General features: G+C 22.9%; 1 protein-coding gene across 1 annotated transcript in view; it reads left to right on the forward strand.

Moving 5' to 3' along the window:
* Positions 1 to 1166, forward strand: part of LOC117167029 (abhydrolase domain-containing protein 2) — a 59887-nt gene extending 58721 nt beyond the window's left edge. Inside the window, exon 7 of the mRNA XM_033351585.1 lies at positions 553 to 1166. Within this exon, the coding sequence (XP_033207476.1) occupies positions 553 to 722 (170 nt within the window). The 3' untranslated portion in view covers positions 723 to 1166. The remainder of the gene's footprint in view (positions 1 to 552) is intronic.
* Positions 1167 to 13431: the final 12265 nt, after the last annotated feature.

Here is a 13431-nt window from a genome sequence, read left to right on the forward strand (position 1 = left end):
AAAGACGAATTTTCAATAAAATTTAAGAATTTTCAACTAAAAAGTGGAATGATATAATAAATTGTTTAGAAGATTTTAAAATAATAAAAAAAATAACAAATTTAAAAAATTCCATAAATTTGTAAACAAAATTGAGGTTCTTGAAGATTTTAAAATCAAATTTTGAAACTTTTTAAGCAATTTTGGATTTTCCTAACAAAAAAAAAGTTAAATTTTGAAGAAAGAAAAAAAAGATACAGATGCATTTTTTTACCGAAAAAACAAATTTTGAACAAAATTCAAGAACTCTGAATCATAAATTGAAATTTTCAAATAAAAAAGATGAATTTCTAAACAAAATGATTAATTTATTACAAAAAAAGATGAATTTTCAATAAAATTTAAGAATTCTCAACCAAAAAGTGGAGTGATATAAAAAATTGTTTAGAAGATTTTAAAATAATTAAAAAAATTCCATAAATTTGTAAACAAAATTGAGGTTCTTGAAGATTTTAAAGCGTTTTAAGCATTTTGCATGTTTCTAACAAAACAAAAAAATGTTCTGAATTGCAGCTAGTCATCCGAGTGTTTTGTACGTCGAACTGGCTCACGGTGGTCACCTGGGATTCTATGAAGGAGGTCTTCTCTATCCAAATCCAATAACATGGCTGGATCGCAGTCTCGTCGCCCTCGTGGGAGCCCTAACTTTAGCGAATGCCGACCGAGAGTTAAAAGCTTCTTAACTCTATATTTTCTAATTATATCTTCAAAAATCTAATTTTCCTCTCAAGGAAATCCGCAGCTTGTCTCGATCGACTCGACTCGAGACTTGTGCGAAAGTGACTGAATTTGTGAGAAAAAAAAAGCTTTGGTTAATTGTAGCCTCTCGAGCGAAGCTAGAGATCTAAAGACCCTAAGTTTAACAAATTATTATCAAAGAAATTTGTGTTTTTTTTTTGTTTTTTATTGCCGGGATTGTAAATGCACTTTTTTTTGACTCAATTTAAAATTGGAGAAATTTCGATTTATCTTTTGAATTTGATTCTTGAATATCTTTGGATTCTCTAGAAGTGTGTAGAGATGTTGTTTCTGAAAGAACGCGAGAATCGTATTATACTTAAGTCTTCGCTGTATTTTGTACATGTAATTTTTGCTCAATACAGCGCATATTTTTGCAGTTACAACGAGTTTGCAGAATTTTTATCGCGATTCGTGTTATCTGTTGAACAGAATATTGTCGCTAGGAAGTAAGAAATCTTGTTGAAAGTTTTCTATTTTGTTTGATAGACCGTTTGCCTTTTATTTTCGTATGCCATCAATTAATTATTTGAATCATTCAGATACGTAAATGGAGTTGCTTGAATTTGAGCAATTTAGTTTTACAAGTTTGCTACACAGATTTGTCATGTAAATTATTATTATTTATATCAGGGTGTCTACTCGGCTGGAAAACCTGCAATTTTCAGGGAATGATTATTTATATTGTTGGAAAAACCTTGAAATGCCAGGGAATTTTTTTGGGGGCTTGTATATATTTGGTTTAAATTATAACAGAAAGTTAAATAACAATGTTTTTCATTTTTTAAAGTAGCTTTGTATTACTGGCTTTCAGTATTTGAAAAATCGCTTTTCTTCGGTTGGAAATTATTTTATTATTGCTTCAAAATTCATCGTTTTTGTTGAATTTCAACGGGTTTTTATATAAAATTCAAATTTTTGTGGGTTGAAATCTCAACTATTATATTTTTCTTTTTAGAATTCATATTTTTTGAATTGAAAATTTAACCAATTCGTTGAAAATTAAACTCTTTTTTTAAATAATAATTTTGTTGGTTGAAGATTCAGCAAGTTTTTTTTTTGTTTTTGTTTGAAAATTAGTTTTTTCACTTTTAAATTGTACTAAATCGTTGTGACATTTTTTTTTAACTGAAAATTTAACTAATCTAGTTGAATAATCCATGGTTTTAATTGGAAATTCATCTTTCTGTGTAAATATTAATTTTTTTTAACTGAAAAATTCATCCATTTTAATTGAAAATTCACATATTTGTCGGAAATTTGTAATTTACCATTAAAAATGTTCAGTTGAAAATTTTTGCTCTTGACTAACAAATTTTTTCAAATTAAAAATTCAATTCTTGTTGAAATTTCTTCGATTTGTTCGAATTTAACTGTGTTTGATTTAAAATTCAATTCTTTTTTTGTTGTTGAAATGTCAACTATTAATTTTTTCATTAAGAAAACAATTGTAAGAATGAGTGAGAAAATAATTTTCTTCTTTTGCTTCAAAATTAAATTGATTGGTTAGAAATTCGTTTTTTTTGCTTGTAAATTAATTTTTTTCTTGAAAATTGAACTATATCGTTGAGGATTTTTTTCTAACAGAAAATTTAACTAATCTAGTTGATTATTCCATTGTTTTGATTAAAAATTCATCTCTTTGTTTAAATATTAATTTTTTAAACTACAAAATTCATCTTTTTTAGTTGAAAAATCATATACTTGTTGAAAATTCGTAATTTTTAGTGAAAAATTAACCCTATGGATTGAAAATTATTTTATTTTCTTACTTAAAAATTCAAATGTTTGGTCGAAAATTTCTGCTCTTTTGACTAACAAATTTTTCTTAGTTGAAAATTTAATTCTTGTTGAAATTTCTTTGTTTTGTTCAAATTTAACTGGGTTTGATATAAAATTCCATTTTTTTAAATTGAAATATCTACTATTAATTTTTTCGTGGAGAGTTCATATTTTTTTGTCGTAAAAATTTACTAAAAATACACGTTTTTGAATAAAGATTCATCATTTTAATGAAATATTGTCTTCGGTTGAAAATTCATCTCTTTGTTTGAATATTAATTTTTTTACTGAAAATCTAACTTTTCAATTTTTGATTAAAATTTATCTTTTTTAGTTTAAACTTGACATATTTTGTTGAAAATTCGGCCTTTTTAGTAAAAATTAATCTTACGGGTTCGTGGTTTTGATTAAATTTAACTGTGTTAAATTAAAAATTAAAATTTTTCGGATAAATTTTTTTTGCTTGAAAATTCAAATTTTTTTTCTCTGACTAAAAATTGTTCTTAGTTAAAAATTCAATTCTTTCTGAAAATTTGTCGTTTTGGTTGGTTTCGAGTGTGTTTGATTTAAAATTAAAATTTTTTCAGCTGCAATATTAAATATTAATATTTTCAGTTGAAAATTGGATTATTTTCTTGAAAATTCTTTTTTTGTTTTTTTAGAAATACATTTTTTTTAATTAGAAATTTAACTATTCAATTTTTGCTTGTAAATTGATCTTTTTTAGTTGAAAGTTCGTCCTTTTTAGTCAAAATAATTCACTTTAGGCGTTGAAAATAATTTTTTTTGCTTCAATTATTTAAATGTTTCGTTAGATTTTTTTGATTTTTTTTACAAAAAATTTTTTCTTAGTTTAAAACTTAATTCGTGTTCTGCATTCCTCGTTTTTTTTTCGAATTTAAATTTGATTTAAAATTCAAATTTATTGATTGAAAATTTAACTAAAAATTTAAAAAATTATTCTCTTCGGCTGAAAGTTAAACTATTTCATTGAAGATTCATTAAAAAAAATTATTTAACTTAAAATTCTAAATTTAAAATTAAAATTTAATTTTCAAATTTTTGGTTGAAAGTGGAAGTTTTTTTAGTTGAAAATCAAGTTTTTTTTTGCTCGAAAATTCAAATTTATGGTTGATTTTTTTTTCTCTGTTGACTAAAAAATTATTCTTAGTTAAAAATTCAATTCTTGCTGAAAATTTATAGTTTTGGTTGATTTCTAGTATGTTTGATTTAAAATTCAAATGTTTTTTTTAGCTAAAATATCGAATATTACATTTTTTGTCGACGATTCATCTTTTTGGGTAAAAATTTAAACTAAAAATTAAGTTTTTGGTTCGAAATTCAAGGTCTTAGTTGAAGATTTAACTATTTTCTTAAAAATTCTTTTTTTATGGTAGAAATAAATATATATATTTTTTAAACTAGAAATTGAACTATTCAATTTTTGTTTGTAAATTTATATTCGAATTTTTCGTAATTAAAAACTCAATTCTTGCTGAAACTTTCTCGTTTTGTTTGAATTTAATTGTGTTTGATTTACAATTCAATTTTTTTATTGAAATGTCAATTATCAATTTATTGCGGTTGCAAAGTTAATCTTTTTGAAAATTTGTTTTTTTTTGTTTCAATTTTTCTTTTTTTTTAACTGAAGATTTAAGTAATCTACTTAAATATTATATTATTTTAGTTGAAAACTCACCTTTTTAATTAAATATATAACTTTTCTCAGCTGAAAATTCAACTTTCAAATTTTTTATTGAAAGTGTGTCATTTGTAGGTGATAATTAATTTATTAAATTGAAAATTCAAATTTCTGGTTGAATTTTTTGGTTTTCTGTTGCCTAAAAAATTGTTCTTAGTTGAAAATTCAATTCCAGCTGAAAATTCATCGTTTTTGTTGATTTCAACTGTGTTTCATTTAAAAGTCTTTTGTTAAAAATTTTACAATTTCCTTTAAAATAATTCTTATTGTTAGAAATTTTTTTTTACTGGAAATTTCATGTTTCAGTTTTTTATTCTTGTAAATTTGTATTTGTTATTCCATTTTTGATAAAAAATATTAATACATTCAATTTTTTAAAGCTTTCGAAATGAAACAAATTAATTGAATCCCTAGAAGTTTTCACCATAAAAAAATTATTTACCATTTAATAAATGTACTTTCACAAATGAAAAAACAAAACAGTTATTCTTGTTTACACATGAATAATATTTTTACATATTTAGATATTTTCAGGGACCGAGTACAACATTATTTATAATAAATTCGCGAATTTGTATTCGATTGTTTAAAAAAAACCAAAATACTGAAAAAAATTTTTATATATATTTAAAAAAAAAAAACCTGGAACTTCGAGGGATTTTTTTTCAGGATGTTAGTAGACGCCTTGAAATTTGGGAGAAATTATTCAGAATAGTTTCTACTTCTAGGTAGCTTTCAAAGTCTGGAAATGTGATTTTTGTGGAATGTACTTTTTACAGGTAGAAAATTTTATTGAAGATTGTTGCGTTTGTATATATTTGACAGTAAAAACGCAATTTTCTTTTACCGAGAGAAAGGGAGAAAATATTATTTATCTCAAGATTAGTGTGTGTATGTGTGTGTGTCCGTTCAATGTGAGCAATGTAATTGTCAACATTTCAAAGGATCGATGACAATTGGAGATTTTCTAGTTGTCTGGAATAATCTAGGGCTGACCTTTTTACAGTGGATAATTATTAATTAAGAGGAAAAATAAAATGAAAATAATTTATTTTTATTTTTATTTATTAGCACGAGTATTTTCTTAACTATTAATTATATTTAATTAATTATTTTATATTAAATTGGTATTTTGAATTCAAAATTTGGGGCCGCACTTAAATTATGTTAATCAATTTTATTTTAGATTTCAAATTCATTTTATTTGGTTTGAATTCAACAATTTTCTTAAAACGATATCGTTTTTGGTTGAAAATTTAACTTTTTTTTCCATATTTTTTTAATGATAAGTCAACTGAATTATTTTTTCGGCGAAGCAATATTTTGGTCTGAAAATTTGGCTTTTTGATTTAAAAGTTAATATTTTTCAGTCCGTGTTGAAAAGTTAACTGTAATCTTTTTGGACGAAAATTCAACTTTTCTTTTGAGAATTTTTCTTTTTGATTAAAAAATTCACCGGTTTTAGTAGATTTTTCAATTTTCTTGGACAAAAATCCAAATGGTTGGTTGCAAATTTGAGAATCTTGCTAAAAGACATTACTTTTTGTTTAAAAAATTCGATTATTTAGCAGAAAATTAACTTATTGTTTACAATTCTTGTTTTTGTAAACTTTTTTTTTAATTTCATCTGTTTTAGAAGAATTTTGATCCTTTTTAAATAAAAATGAAACTGTTCTGTTGAAAATTCGACTGTTTTTTAAATTTTGGTCTCTTTGAGAAAACTGCAACTTTTTGGTTGAAAATTCGACCATTTAGTTGAGAAATCATATTTTTGGTTGAAATTTCTGCTTTTTAAATAAATTTATCTTTTTAAATACAAAATTTATCTGTTTTAAGAGCAATTTTATTTTCCTATGATATAAATGCTACTATTTGGTAGATAATTTAACAATTTTGTTAAAAATTCATCTGTTTTGGTTGAAAAAATTCGTCTTTTTGGATTAAAAATGCAATTTTTTTTCGTAGAAACTTATTCTTTGTTAAAAAATGTATACTTTGATCTTGAAAAGTCAACTGGAATCTTTTTTAGAAGAAAATGCGACTTTTTGTTGTTGGAATTATTATTTCTAAAAAAAATCATCTCTTTTAAGAGAAATTTAATCTCTTTTGGATAAAAATGCATCTATTTGGTAAATAATTCAGCAATTTGTTTAAAAGTCATTTTTGTTGTTAGAAATTCGTCTTTTTGTATCAAAAATTTAATTTTTTCGTAAAAACTTATTTCGTATTTGAAAATTCATATTTTGATCATGAAAAGTCAACTGAAGTCTTTTTTAACAACAAATTCAACTATTTTTGTTGTTGAAATTTTCTCTTTTTTATTTAAAAATTCATCTACTTGAAAATAAATGTCATTTTTAAAATGAAAATCCAATTCGCTTTTTTTGTAGAAAATTAATTTTTCAATTGAAAATTTATTTACTCTATTTTTTGTTAAAATTGTTTTATTTTTTAGTTGATAATTAAACAAATTTGTTAGAAAATTCAATTTCTTTTATCTGAAAATTCAATGATTCCGTTTCGGGTTAAAAATTCTTTTTTTCTCCTCTTTGAACATTAATTTATTAACTGATATTTGACTATTTCTTTTTTGATTGAAATTTTTAAAATTTTTTAGTGTAAATTTATAAATTCGGTTGCAAAATCGTCTTTCTTGGTTTAAAATTCTACTATTCAAGTTCAAAGATTTATCATTTTAGTTGAAAATTCAGCCTTTTAGTTTAAATTGTTATTAAAAAAAAAATACATCTGTTTTAAGAGACATTTAATTTTTTATTATTTGGTAGAGAATTTAAAAACTTTGTTAAAAAATATATTTTTTTTAATCAATTTTATTCGTAGTAACTTATTTTTGGTTTGAAAATTCATAGTTTGATCTTGAAAAGTCAACTGAAATATTTTTAACCGCACCTCCAACTATTTTTTATGCACATTTTTCTTTTTGATTTAAAAATTCCTATGCTTTAGTAGGAATATAATTTTTTTAAAGTAAAACTGCAACTTTTTTGTTAAAAATTATTTTTATTTTCTTGAGTATTCAACTACTTTTTTAAAGGCTTGGTTTAATCTCTTTGTTAATAAATCGTTTTTGTTAAAGATTTATATTTTTAGTTGAAAATTCATCTCTAGTTGAAAGTTTAATTATTTTGTTGAAAATCAATATTTTTAAATTGAAAATTCAACTACTTGAGGAATAGTGAAAAATTGTGGAAAAGCCTTTTTTTGCTTTATTGTAAAATTAATTTTTTAACTGAAAATGTAACTTCCATTTTTTTAAGATTGATCTTTTTTAGTTGAAAAATCTCCTTTTTTGAAAAAAATGTCAGTTTCTTGGTTTAAATTTTAATTTTTTTTTGTGTAAAAATGCATCAGTTTCGTGGAAAATTAATTTTTTGTTTGAAAATTAAATTTTTTTACAGATAATTTGTCTTTTTAGTTAAGAAAATTTTTTGGTATAAGTTTAATCTTTTTTTTATTGAAATATAAACTATGACACATTTTTGTTGGGAATTTATCTTTTTAGGTCGAAAAACCAACTATTATGTTAAAAAAGTAAGTATTTTTTTAGAAAATAAATTTTTTTTATCTGAATGTTTAACTATTCTTGAAAATTTGTTTTTTTTTCTCTCGTTGAAAATTAATTTTTTAATTGGAAATTTCTTTTTTGTTTGAACATTTTTTCTTTTTTAGTTGAACATTCAAAAATTTGGATGCAAAATAATTTTTCTTAGTTGAGAAATTTAACGATCCAAGATGAAAGATTCAAAATTTTATTTTAAAATTCATCCTTTTGTTGTAAATTATATTTTCAGTAAAAAATTCAGCTTTTTTTTTTATTTGATTAAAATGAATCTATTTGGTAGAGAATTCAACAATTTTGTTTTAAAAATCTTTTTTTTTTTTTTTTTTTTTTGGAAAATTCAATTTTATTTGTAGAAATTTTGGTTTGAAAATTCATAGTTTGATTTTAATCATTTTTTTTTTTTAAATAAAAATGCAACTTTTTGGTCACAAATTATTCCTATTCTTATATTTTTAGTTAAAAAATCATCTCTTTGGTTGAAAGTTTAACTATTTTTTCGAAAATTAATCTTTTTTAATTGAAAATTCAACTACTTGGGGAAATGTTAAAAATTGTGGAAGTCTTTTTTTTTATTGTAAAATTAATTTTTTAACTGAAAATGTAACTTCTATTTTTTTAAAGATTGATGTTTTTAGTTGAAAATTCTCCTTCTTTGGAAAAAAATTAATTTCTTTGTTTAAACCTTCATTTTTTGCGGTAAAAATGCATCAGTTTCGTGGAAAATTATTTTTTTGTTGAAAAGAAATTTTTTTTTGTATAAATTTCATCTTTTTTTTTATTAAAATATAAACTATGACATTTTTTTGTTTCAATTTATCTTTTTAGGTTGAAAAACCAACTATTATGTTAAAAATTTTATTATTATTTTTTTTAAATCCAACTATTATGTTAAAAATTTAATTTTGTTGTTGAAAATTCAAGTATTTTGTTAAAAATTCATCTTTTTTCCACTGTAGGGAGGTTTCGCCTGGTTGAAGGACCATAGTATTAATCAGAAAAAAGTGTAAGCAGCTCGAGAATACCAGGGATTTTTTCATATCTCGAAAAACTCGAGATGACTGCGAATTTTATCGGGGTCAAAGGTTTTTGAACCTTTGAACTGCACTTTGAACTTTTTTGATTTAAATAAAATCTTCATTCTTTTACATGGTAGATATGAGATTGTTTTTGAGAGAATCAAAAAGCTCTTCTCCTGGATCGATTTTCAGTATCTAGATTTTGTACTGGAAAAAGAAATTTTTAAAATTTTTACTTTTGTTTCATTTAGTTAGCGGTATTGAATAAACGTGCATTTATTTTTTATTTATTTGAAATTTGCGGATTGATTCGATTTCTCAATATCTCCGTGGTGCTTTCTGGGCTGTTCAGTATTTGGAAAATGGTCGCACACTTTGAAAAAACTCAAATTGTAATATAGATGTAGAGTGATATTTTTATATCCGTTATCGAGAATTTTTACTTTTTTTTTTGTTTATGGCGAGAAAAAAAATTGTTGCTGAAATCGAAATGGTCACAGTGCCGCGAAAATAAAAATTGGATACAAGAAAAATGTCTTTTATTACAAATTCGTAATAAAAATGGTAAGTTTATTTATAGAACAAAGTTTTAAGTAACTCAGTTTTTCTTGCTTAGTTCTGAATTAAAAAAATATTGCTAAAGTTTTCTCATTTTTATAGAGAAAACTATAAAATATATTTTTGGATTTAAAGTCCAACAGTTTTTTAGGAAAATCGTATTTTTTCGCATGAAAATTCAATAATTGGGTTTGACATTGTTTTTTTTTTAGCTGAACATTTCTTGTTGTTCAAATTCAACTGTTTTTGATTGAAAAATTTAATCTTTTTTGGTTAAAAATTTCACTAAATGGTTGAAAGTTGAAATACTGCGTTAAAAATTTATTTTATCGGGTCAAGATATTTATCTTTGTTTAAAAAATGTTCGCATTTCGTTGAAAATTTTTTTTTTCTCGGATGAAAATTAATTTTCTGGCTGCAAATTAATTATTTTATTTTGAAAATTGATCTTTTTTATTTTTAAAATTAAGTAATTTGATGACAATTCGACGTTTCTGGTTGAGTTCAATGGTTTGCAATAAACACAGTTTTTGAGTTGAATTATCAACTGTAACATATAAGATTGAAAATTCATATTTTTGGATGAAAATTTTAATATTTTGGTGAAAATTCATTGTTTTTTTCTCGACAATTTATGAACTAAAATTTTGATTACTCGATTTTTGGTCCAAATTTGTATTTTTTAGTTAAAAAATCAACCATTTAGTTAAAAATTAATGTATTTTATTGAAAATTTAACTATTTTGTTGAAAATTCGTTTTTTTTTTAAATTGAAAACTTAAGTACTTACATTATCTGTTGAAAAATGTATTTTCTTAGCCTAAAATTCGGCTATTTGCTAGAAAATTATTCTTTTTGTTTAGAAATTAATTTTTTTTGGTTGGAAAGGAATTTTTTCGGTTGAAACTTCATTTTTGGAAGAAAATTAATTTGGGTGAAAATTGAACTATTTTTTTAAAAAAATTCGTTTTTGATTAAAAATGTTTCTTCTTTAGCTATAAATTCATTTTTTTTCTGGGAAAGTGTTTTATTCTTTTGAACAATTTTTATCTAATAATTTACCTATTCTTTTTTCAAGTTGAAAATTTATCTTTTAAATTTAAAAATTATTTGTTTGTCAAGAAATTCAATTTTTTTGTCTGAAAATTTGACTCTTTCTTGTTTGGTTGGCAATTTTTCTTTTTTCTGGTAAAAAATGTTATCTTGTTCAGTTGGGAATTAAACTATTTTGTTAGAAAATTAATTTTTTTCTGAAAATTTGACTATTCCATATTTGGTTAACATTTTTTCATTTTTTAAACATTCATTTCTTTCATTAAAAATGGAACTATTTTGCTGCGAATTCAAATTTTTATCTGAAAATTTAACTTCCATTTTTGAGTTTAAAATTCATCTTTTAAATTGAAAATGATTATTTTGTTTAAAAATCCGATTTTTTTTATCTGAAAATTTAACTTTATTTTTGTTTGAAAATTTTTTCTTTTTTAGCTTTAATTTATTTCTTTCATGAAAAATTGAACTATTATGCTGAAAATGCAATTTTTTTATCTTGAAAATTTGATTATTCCATTTTTTATTGAAAATTGTACTATTCAATTTTTGGTTTCAATTATTTTTTTAATTTGTAAATTTAACAATTTTGATGCATTTTTTTTATTTTATTTTTTTTAGTTGAAACTTCAATTATTTAGTTGAAAAGTGATGTGTTTCGTAGAAAATTTGCTTTTCCAGTAGAAAATTAATCTTCCTGTTTAAAAAATTTATCTTTTTGGTTGTAAATTGAATGATTTCATTTTTGTTGAAAATTAAACTATACTTTGTAAAAAAAAAAACGATTTATCAAAAGAAGTGTATTGAAATGTTCTTTTATTAAAAAATAGTGTAATGTTTATGAAATTAACTTTTTAACTGAAGATGTAACTTATCCATTTTGTTAAGATTGATCTTTTTTAGTTGAAAATTCTCCTCTTTTGGAAAAAAGATGAGTTTTTTGGTTTAAAGTTTCATTTTTTTGAAAGTTTTTGAAAAAGAAGTACATTGAAATGTTCTTTCATTAACAAATAGTCTAATATTTCTGAAAGTTGAACTATGCAAGAAAAAATTAATTTTTTTTTTTAAATTAATTTGTATAAAAAAGATTTCTTTCAGTTAATAATTTGGAATTTTCGCGGATCTTCGATGCAACTAGTTTTCGCCTAATTAAAGGAAAAAATGGTAAAAAAAAGTAAACGTGTTTTTAATAAAATTCTCTCTGCTATTTTATCAATAATTTTTCCTCTAGAAAAAATGGCAATGGAAAGTTTGTGCAATTAATAATATTGTTATTTAGCTCGCACGAATGTGTTGCTGCAGATGTAGTGTTTAAATATATTGTTGTTTCGTTTTTGATTAAATTGGCAGCAAAATTTTAAAAGAAATTTGAATGTCCTATCCAAAAATGGGAAAATACAAAATACAATTTTGAAAAAATAATTCGGAAAATGTAAAGAAAGTCCGAAAAAGAAGCAGAAAGCATTTATGAAACTAAAGATTTTAAGAGTTTGTAAATTTCCGTCTCCATTGATTAGAGAAAAGATTAAAGGATAAATCTTTTCATACAATTTTTGCTGAAATTTTCAATAATTTTTATTAAAAAAAAACAGTTGATAGATTTAGATTTCAATTTTCGTAATTAATATTCTGCAATTGTAATTTGCACAAAGAAAATAATTCAGTTACAATTGATATCAAAAATATTATTCATCTGTAAAGAAGAGAATTTGATCATTAGAATTGTGATCGCAGGTTTTATGAAGAATTTCAACTCGTTAAGAGTATGACTTTGAGATGAGCTTTTTTGTGATTCAAGTGCACTTTTTTGCATTTAATGCCAGACTCTAATTAATTTGTCACATTAAATAGTATTTTTTTTGTATATGTGTGATCTGTTAATTTCTGATAATATTGTAGTATAAGAATAAATGATAGTATTGTGAAATGTTTACGCAGTTTTTTTTAGAAAACTAGTTTAATTCCTCTCCAGACTTTGGTTTTTAAAATTAAATTTCTGACCGGGAATTCCACAAATAGGAGAGCTTACGAACGAAATTTTTAGTGATGATTCAAATTGAATAAATGAAAAATTCTTTTTTTTATATAAATTAATACTAAAAGTTTACATTGTATAGTTCAAAGTACGGGTTTTTATAACTTTCTCTATTTTTCACCGAATAGTTGAACTTTCAACTAATAAAAATAAATTTCGAAGCAAAAGTGAAATCGTACAATTTTCAACCAAAAAGATGAACATGTTCAAACATTATTAAATCTTCAAGTAAAGAAGTGAATTTTCAGCAAAAAAAGTAAACTTCCAAATGAAAATGAACAATAAAAACAGTTAAATTTTCTGATAAAAGGTTTGAAGTTTGAATAAAATAGTTAAATTTTCAGATAAAATAATTAAAGTCTCAATAAAATAGTCCAATTTTCAACGAAAGAAATGAATATTTCACTACAAAATACATTTTCAACTAAACATAGTAGTGTAACCTAAATAGTAGGTGAAATTTTCAGTTAAAAATATTTATTTTGCCAAAAAATTTAAAACAAAATAGTTCAGTTTTCAACCAAAAACATGAATTTACTAATAAAAAGAATAATATTTTATCAAAAAATACAAAAGAAAGTACATAAGTTTTCAACGGCATAGTTGAATTTTCAAATAAAATTTTTTTTTTACCAGAAATGGAATAGTTAAATTTACCGTAAAAAAATAATTTTGAACAAAAAACGAAGTTTCAACTAAACATTTTTATTTTCAACAAAACAAATGAATATTCTACCAAAAAGATAAATTTTCAACTAAAAAAAATTAATTTTCCATCAAAAATGGAACTGTAAAATTTGCTGATAACAAAATTAAATTTTAACATAATAGCTAAATTGTGGGTCCGGATGCAATAAGGGCACATAAAATTTTTTCGTGCGAAAACGAAGTCCCCTGGAGGCTTTAGAAAAAATTTTCGAATTTTAAT

The sequence above is a fragment of the Belonocnema kinseyi genome, chromosome 2 (genome assembly GCF_010883055.1).
Source record: "Belonocnema kinseyi isolate 2016_QV_RU_SX_M_011 chromosome 2, B_treatae_v1, whole genome shotgun sequence".
NCBI lineage: Eukaryota > Metazoa > Arthropoda > Insecta > Hymenoptera > Cynipidae > Belonocnema > Belonocnema kinseyi.